At 43.6% G+C, this 8,076-nt stretch overlaps 1 protein-coding gene across 4 annotated transcripts in view; it reads right to left on the bottom strand.

Annotated features, from left to right (window-relative positions):
* Positions 1 to 7,582, bottom strand: part of pkn1b (protein kinase N1b) — a 34,206-nt gene extending 26,624 nt beyond the window's left edge. The window contains exons 1-2 of one of the 4 annotated variants that reach the window (XM_020623149.1): positions 7,400 to 7,582; positions 4,904 to 5,058 (exon numbers count right to left, since the gene is read on the bottom strand). In XM_020623149.1, coding sequence (XP_020478805.1) covers positions 4,904 to 4,924 — 21 coding nt within the window. In that variant the 5' untranslated portion in view covers positions 4,925 to 5,058; positions 7,400 to 7,582. Of the gene's footprint in view, positions 1 to 4,903; positions 5,059 to 5,294; positions 5,716 to 5,881; positions 5,978 to 7,102; positions 7,191 to 7,399 lie in introns of those variants that run through there. The other 3 variants (XM_020623150.1, XM_020623147.1, XM_020623146.1) reach the window with 3 other exon arrangements.
* Positions 7,583 to 8,076: the final 494 nt, after the last annotated feature.

Here is an 8,076-nt window from a genome sequence, read left to right as displayed (position 1 = left end):
AGCAGGAAGCTTGATTTACGCCCGTTAAAGCCATCTAACAGAGAAGGAGAGCTGGCTGAGTGCCAGATAAACAGGCTGCAAATGGATGAGTGCTAGAGCATCAGCGTGAGCAAAGGGACCCACAGTTGGGGTCAGACATTTACATACACCTGGAATAAAAGCATTTGAACAATTCGTTTCCCCTCTGTTCAGTTAGCCCAATTACTTGGTTTTGATGATGTGAAATTTTAGAACATTAGTAGAAACCATTTCTATTTCATCTTTTATTTATTCTGAGAGGCTCACACATTGACATACACTATATTAAAGGTGGCATCGCCCTCAAACTGTAACTCGAACTAAATGCTTGGGGTCACCTCCCACAACACATCCTCTCGTAGAACTCCTGAGTCAGGTGTGTGGCCTCCTGTTTCAGTTCAGCCCAGACACCTTCTACTGGACTGAAGTCAGGGTGTCGTGATGGCCACTCCCAAAGCTTTACGTTGTTGGCCTGAAGCATCTGCTGCCATTTTGGAGCTGTTCGTCGTATCATTGTCCTACTGAAATATCTATTTGTGTCTGAGCTCAAGTTTCTAAATATCCACATATTCCTCTTTCTTCATCAGTTCTATGAGGTGAACCGGTGCAGGAAAACAACAACACTCCATGAAGCTGCCATTCAGAGCTGGGATGGTGTTTGCTGGGTTACAAGCCTGGTCCTTCTTCCTCCATACGTAGTGTTGATCATTACGGACAAATAGTTCTAATCTTGTCTCATCTGACCAGAGCACATTCCTCAAATAGGAAAGATCTTTGTCACAGTCTTGTCTTGCTTTTTTTGTCAGTCCTGGACCAGTGGCCTCCTCCTTGGGGAACAGCCTTTCAGGTTATGACGAATCAGCACTCTCTTTACTGTGGACGTAGATACTCCAAGTTACCTCCAACGCCATCACCAGTTCCTTGACTGCGTCCTGGGATGCTTCTGAACCTTTCACACCAAATACGTTCATCTCAGGGAGTTGGTACAGGCCTGCTTCCTGAGCAATGCGATGGCTGTGTGGTCCTGTGGCATTTACATTTGTGCACTGTACAGGTGAACGTGCTACAGTCAAACGTTTGGACATTTCTCCCAAGGAGAAACCAGACTTGTGGATGGCCACAGTTTTTTTTCCTAACATCTTGGCTGATTTCCTAAACTATTCCCATGATGACAAGCCAAAGGTCACTGTGCCTGGCCCCCACTGACCCCTAACAATGACAATTAGCCAATCTGAAGCTTCTGAAGGCATGACATCGATTTCCAGAAGCTTCTAGGTTGTTTAAAAGACAGTGAACTGGAATTCTGATCATGTGAATTTAAAGTGAAATGAATGTTTCTCTGATCAACTGTGTGAAAATCATTTTGGTTCTGGACAAACTACATACCCTAAGGGACTTTCCAAAAGACATTTATGGTAATGTGAAGTCTCTGGAGTGGTAATTTTGTTTTGTTTTAATGTCTTAAGCATCGGTGTATGTAAATGTCCAACCTCACCGGTACACTTTACACCGATGGCCTGGTTCTTGCTCTGTGGAGACAATGTGTTTCTAACAGAAAGACGAGGAAGAAAGAGCAGACAGGGCCATTTCAGTTGTTTTCCCTCAGTGACCACAGCAGACGCGACCTCCAATAGGATAAGTGTCTCCAACAGTACAGCCTTGATGATCTATCCAGGAGAAACACAGGGACGAGAGCGATTGAGCAGCCTGCCGTCATTACCGCTGCGGCCCCTTGACCTCAATCAGCCGTCACTCACTGCCTGTCTGCAGGCTGCAATAATGATGGCCGAACCTTTGTCACCGCCATAGGAGGAAGCCGAGTTCAGTCCATCACCTGCAGTTATAGATGCAGCCCTGAGGCCATAAACACACCATCTACTGTACTGGACTTGGCTCCAGATCCACTCCACGGGTGGTGCACACAGTAATGTGAGGTTTTTTTTTTGTTTTTTTTTCCAAACCTTATGAAAGGTATGAAAAAAAAAACTAATTCTAATGTTTCAGTAAGTTTTTGAAAATCTAAGTTGAATCTTTGAAACGAGTGTAAACTGTTTGAAAAGCAAAGACTTCAACATTAGGAAGCAGCTTCTTCACACAATCAAATCTAATGTTTAACCCTAATTTTCAGTTTTAAAACCATATTTTTCACATTCAAATTTTATTTTCCTCCTTTGAAATCCTACTTTCAGTGATATTAACAACCTGCCAGAATACATCACTCTTCGATGTGTCTGAAGTACAGAGATAACCACGGCTGTTCAAATCAAGGATGTGACGTTACCTGGACTATTTCCATGATGTCTCTGTCACAGACCAGTTGCCTATTGGCTGGTCCACGTGTCCACACACACACACACACACACACACACAGCGCAGGTTTCCAAGAAACACTGGAGGCACCTTCATTATTCAGGGAAACTAAATGTCACGGAAGAAGCCAATTTTCACTCACAACAAACGATTCAGCGTCCAAGGGAGAATTACTAGGCTGATACCTGAGGATCCAATCAAATCAAACTGATTTATAAGCACAGCAGGCTGACCAGTGTGCTGTGCATCATTTCTGAGGATAACACTTGACACTATACCTGTCAGGTACTGGACAGGACATGACTCAAGTGAAACCGAGCCCACACGGGTCAATGCTGAAAAAACCAGCCCGAATGGCGTTGAGCCAGAGATATTTATCCCCCTCGGTGGTGTTTCAGTCCCCTGATGGCCAACAATGTTCCCTAACGGCTGAGTTGTTATAGCCCAGTATCGGTGAAAGCTGTTCCCTGTCGTTACACAGGTTAATGTTTTTGCAGACAGAAGCAGGAAATGTGAGTGGTCTGCGGTTGTAATTAACACGCTGACACACAAATCTTTGTTCTATCTATTCAGCTGTGTAGAACTGAAGTATCTGAGGTTTACAAAATAAACTGCAGCACCCGCTGCACAGGCTCTCTGCAGCAGGGTTACCAAGAACAGAGCGAGGACACAAGCGGAGTCGACCAGCACTCAGCCTTTCATCTCTGCTGTGCAGACACCAGCCTAACTGTAACCCAACCCCTCTGACGTAGACCTGAGGCTCTGATACCACAACACCCTCCAGGACTGACTCACCTGAGGGCAAAGACTGGGTCACACACAGGAACTGGTTTCATTTTGTTGGGAAATCTAACCTGTATCAAGGCTGGAGTGGAGGAAGCGGTGATTACATGTGTGTGAAACAGGAATGCTAGAAAGTCACACTAATGACCTAGAAACAACACTGATTTTGTTTTGTCCATTGCAGTTTGTGTATGTTGATCACTGACTGGAGACAATACAGGCAGGGGCACAGAGACAATACACTCCTGGTTTGCTGAAACAACTTTCTGCTGTACACTTTCAGATTCATGCTGAATTGAATTAAAGAAAACCCATCTGTTTTACAGTTGTATCTTTCAAAACCCTTTCTGTACTTAATGTACCTTCATCGTACTGAGCACATCTTCCTGCTGTGTTTCTATTAGTGCCCAGAGTGGAAGGTCAGTCAAGAGGCTATTTCACATATGAGCAGCAGCTTACTCATCCTGTGAGCAGACCTGACACCATTAGTCAACGAACACAAATTTAATCTGCATAGGGCCGAATGATTAATCATTTTGTGAGCGTGATTTAGATCCCTGTGCGATCTCGGTATCACGTGACAATGATGGTGGTGTGTTGGCGTTAGTAGGGAGACACCTTGCATTAAACCAAGCGCTCCCTTTTCCTTGCTAAGCTGCGTTAACCAATAGCAGGAACGTGTTGCATCAAGTGACAAGCTGTAGACAGGAAGAGAAAACCGGATCACAAACAAATCCAACACGTTTGACACTGTGAAAGCTATTCTGTGCCGTCCTGCAACAGTTTTTCAAATGCTGCGCTGCCTGCTCCGTACACCTAGCACCAGGTTATTGGTTAACGCAGCTTTCCAAGGAAAAGGGAGAACTTGGTTTGATGCAAAGGAATTTATCAATTTATCATGCAGCCCTAGATCTGCAGCTGTTTTGATAGGCGGTCACTTCGGTTCCTGCTTCTTCACTACAAAGACTTGCGGCTTTTCTCCACTTTGTTGTTTGTAAAGGGAATATTTCTGAGCTCCAGACAGACAAAGCATGTGAAGACATCAGCGTTGTCTCTGGGAACTTCTGATGGATGCTTCATCAAGTAAATGATTAATGGACTGGATGGATGTTTAAATGGAAATGGATATTTATGATCAAGCTAACTGTTAGTTGCAGCAGCCCTAATGAGAGGCACTATCAACCTGTGTATAACGTCTTCTGCTACTATAGGGACCTTTCTACAGTCTGAGTGAATAACCCTGATAATAAATTTTTGTAGCTGGTGATGTGTTCAAGGCCTTTGGGAGTTCAGTAATTACCAGGCTCTGACATGGAATACTGTTCACATCAACATCCTGGTCAAAATTAAGACTTCCATTCCATATGAGTGTGGCATTTTAACAGAACGACCTGAGTGTTTACCGGGTTTGGATGGTTTAACAACCATAAGTGCATTAGGGAACTGCAGGAGCTCGCATTTTTAGGACTTGGCTCATACTAGGAAGCTAAATTCAGGGTCTGTATCTCAGCTTATATCATATGAATTGCTTTTAATCTCTTTTGCAAACACCCAACTTTATGTAGAACAGCACGAAATGAAAGGCCCCTTATTAAGACCACACCTCATCAGACATCAACAGGACAGTCCATCACAGTCACCCTCCCACCTACAGGTATCAACAAGAGCCAGTGAGCAGAGACGGCAAGTCAGTTTTCCTCACTGCACCTCCACATGCACATGCCAACTTCTAATGTGCACATCAACCCAGCAGCTTTAACAAGGCGATGAAAAAGTTGTGAAACTCACTCACTTGTAGCTCGTTGTTGGCCATGTTGTGCTGCAGGGAGCCAATTAGACGGCGACTCCAGGTGACTTGTGTTAATGTCTGTCTCACTTCACAGCGGTCGGGTCATTGGAGAAATTACAGCTGAAGTCCTCTGGTTGTTAAATACAAACATGTACGTCCTGTAAAATAGAGTAGAGTAGGTACTTTATTGATCCCACAGTGGGAAAATCTGTTACAGCAGCAATAGAGAACAACCAACAAAACACCATAAGAACAGAACTTCACAAAAAGAAAATACAAAACACTCAGCAGCCCCATCAAGGTGCAGTCTGATGTGCTGATTTGCATAAGTATGTGAATAAAATGTTAACATGGTGACGAGAGAGGAGCAGGTGAGAGAGGAGGAGACCATCACCTCCTGGCAGCCGCAGATCAACTCCTGGACTCGGATCTGCATCACGCAGTGCTGCGTGTCCTGCAGCAGCGTGACAACGACCGCTGCAGCGGAGTGTTCTCATCCTCAAGGAGAAGAGCACCGTGGGGAAACCGGCCAGGATTCACCGCCGCCGCACTCTGCTCCGTTTCTTACAGGACACCGAGGTCATCTTCCCCGTGGTGGCGCACTCCTACGCGGCTCTGTGAAAGGCTGAGAGCCGGCCAGTGCTGCTACTGAAGGGAACGAACTTCAAAATAAAACACGCGAGTTCCGACTCTACTCTTCAAAATAAAACTCGCGGCGGCGGAAGCATTTTACTGACGGTAACGCAGCACAAATACGCCAAATTTAGTGACGGGAATTTCGGATCATTTTACTGATTCGGTTCTTTGAATCTCGTTCAGCAAAATGAACGAATCTTTTTTCCGAGTCATTTCGTTCACTTCAGCAGAATGTAATTAAAATGTTATTTGTTAATTCCCCATCTACTTACGCACATATTGATCACGTTTCCAATAAGAAAGAACTGTAATGCAGCCAAGGTCATATTATAAGTAATATCGTACCTGTGTCTTGAGGCCATGCAGTCTGTTACGTCATCACCTCACCTCCGGATATTTTGGGTCAAATTCGTTTGGTCTTTTGTCACGTAACATCCTAAGCTAAGCTAAGCTATGCTATGCTATGCTATGCCGTCTTCTGTATAGTATACAGAAAGATTCTCCCTGATGAAGTTTATTAACCAACTCTTTATTAAAACATTCAGTGTTATGGAAAAGAACCATATTGACAGATATTCACAAAATTATAGTCTGTAGGAAATAAAAAGCTAATTTATAATAAAAATAAATGCATCACGTAACAATAAGAGTAAAAAAAACTTTAAGGACGACTGAAAATTAACTAATTTCTGTATCCAGCAAAGCGGTCATGTCACGTTACAAAAACGAACAACTCAAAAGGTGGACTAAGCTTATGCGATGTTGAGCATGTGGGGTCAACGTTCTACATGACCGCTTTGCCAGTAATACGATGCGATGTTGCGCATGCGCGGTCAACACAAACTGAACGAATCACTCCCCGAGACGACCCGATGTTCTCGAGTCATGGGAAAGATTCGTTCAAAATGAAAGAATCGTTCGTGAACGACACGTCATTACCACATTATCGTGAAGCTAATGTCGGAGTTTTAGCACTCAGCTCTGTGGGAACAAACAGTCGTTTTAACTCTGAGCTAAATGTTCGTTATCAAGATACGCAGTGCAGAGTTTAGTTAAAGCTTGCTAACGTTGAACTAACGACTAATCCGAACAACTCTAATGCATCTAGCGAAATAGATAACTGAACGTTCGCCGTCAAAATAGTGTTCTAACGCTGAGCTAAATGTTCGTTATCAAGACACGCAATGCAGAGTTTAGTTAAAGCTTGCTAACGTTGAACTAACGACTAATCCGAACAACTCTAATGCATCTAGCGAAATAGATAACTGAACGTTCGCCGTCAAAATAGCAAAGTCCGCGATATTATGTGCAAATTACAACAGATGTCTAGTGGCCAACATACTCACAGGAGCTGTGTTATTGGAAAATATACACAAAACATTGTACTCTGCAAAAACTATTTACCTAACCTGTTGAAAGTATTTGAGATTATTATACGACAGAGAAACAACATGGCGGCAGACTGGGGACAGGGGCCCGCTACACCGAGCTTAAGGTTTGCAAGATCCCAAAGATTGGTAGTAGACTCTGGGGAAAATTTGTTTTCCCGTAAACATGTTTATTTACCTTAATCTGAACGTAACCTAACCGTTTCCGTTGACCCTAGATTTACCCCAGGAACCCAACCATCCCCTATGTATCTCGGACTACTTCCAAGTATTGGATTCCAACGTTTAGCATCCTCTTATGTCACATAGAGAGACCAGTCCAAATGTGAAAATTAACTCATTCAAATAGGCAGTTAAGTTACTAATAAACAAAATGAAATTCACTTAATGGAAACTACAACCATTGGGTTAACTTTGGTAGAAGGCCACACTTTCACGTGGAGAGGTTTAAATGAGTGGGTCCTCCACTGTTTACCGGATTTGAGGCTGGAGTCCCATCTCCACCAGTGTTCTCAGGCAAGATACTATGTAAATGGGTGTTTGTCCGGGAGTTCGGCCATTGCTTGTGCTCCCACTGAAAAACGAACTTTATTTTGAAACCAACACGTGTTCCGGTGCCGTTACTGTGGCCCTCTGTATGCAGCTTGACCAGCTGCATTGGTGCAGATTTCTGCGGCAGCCGAGCGCCCTCCTGCTTAATCTGTCACCTGTTGGTCACATGACAGTAGATGATACTGAGCTGTATTTCCAGTTTGAATAGAGACTTACAGTGTATTCATGTTTCTGAAGACATTTAATAGGTTTTTAAGTCCCACAGTGTAAGCTCAGTGCAGGTATTATGGAAGTGCACGTATTTCAGTGAATATGCTGATTCTGCAGGGCATGGCCAGATGAACTCACACACGGGACCGTGAGCTAAAATAAGTTGTGGGCCCCCTACATGAGTAAAATTAGTAGAATGCCCTTTACATTGTCATAAAGCAAGGTGTTGTGTTCAAGAGCACTTTACTGTGAAGTGTGCATTAAAGGTTTGACATACAGCATGACTACAACAAAAGCACAAAAAGGTTTCAGGCATTTTATTCCATATTTGGAGCAGTGACTTCACATTTCATACTGAAAATGAATCGACAGCTGGTATAACACCACCAC

This window comes from Monopterus albus, unplaced genomic scaffold (assembly GCF_001952655.1).
Source record: "Monopterus albus unplaced genomic scaffold, M_albus_1.0 scaffold292.1, whole genome shotgun sequence".
NCBI lineage: Eukaryota > Metazoa > Chordata > Actinopteri > Synbranchiformes > Synbranchidae > Monopterus > Monopterus albus.
The sequence above is the reverse complement of the archived record's forward strand: the minus strand, read 5'-3'. Positions and strand labels throughout refer to the sequence as shown.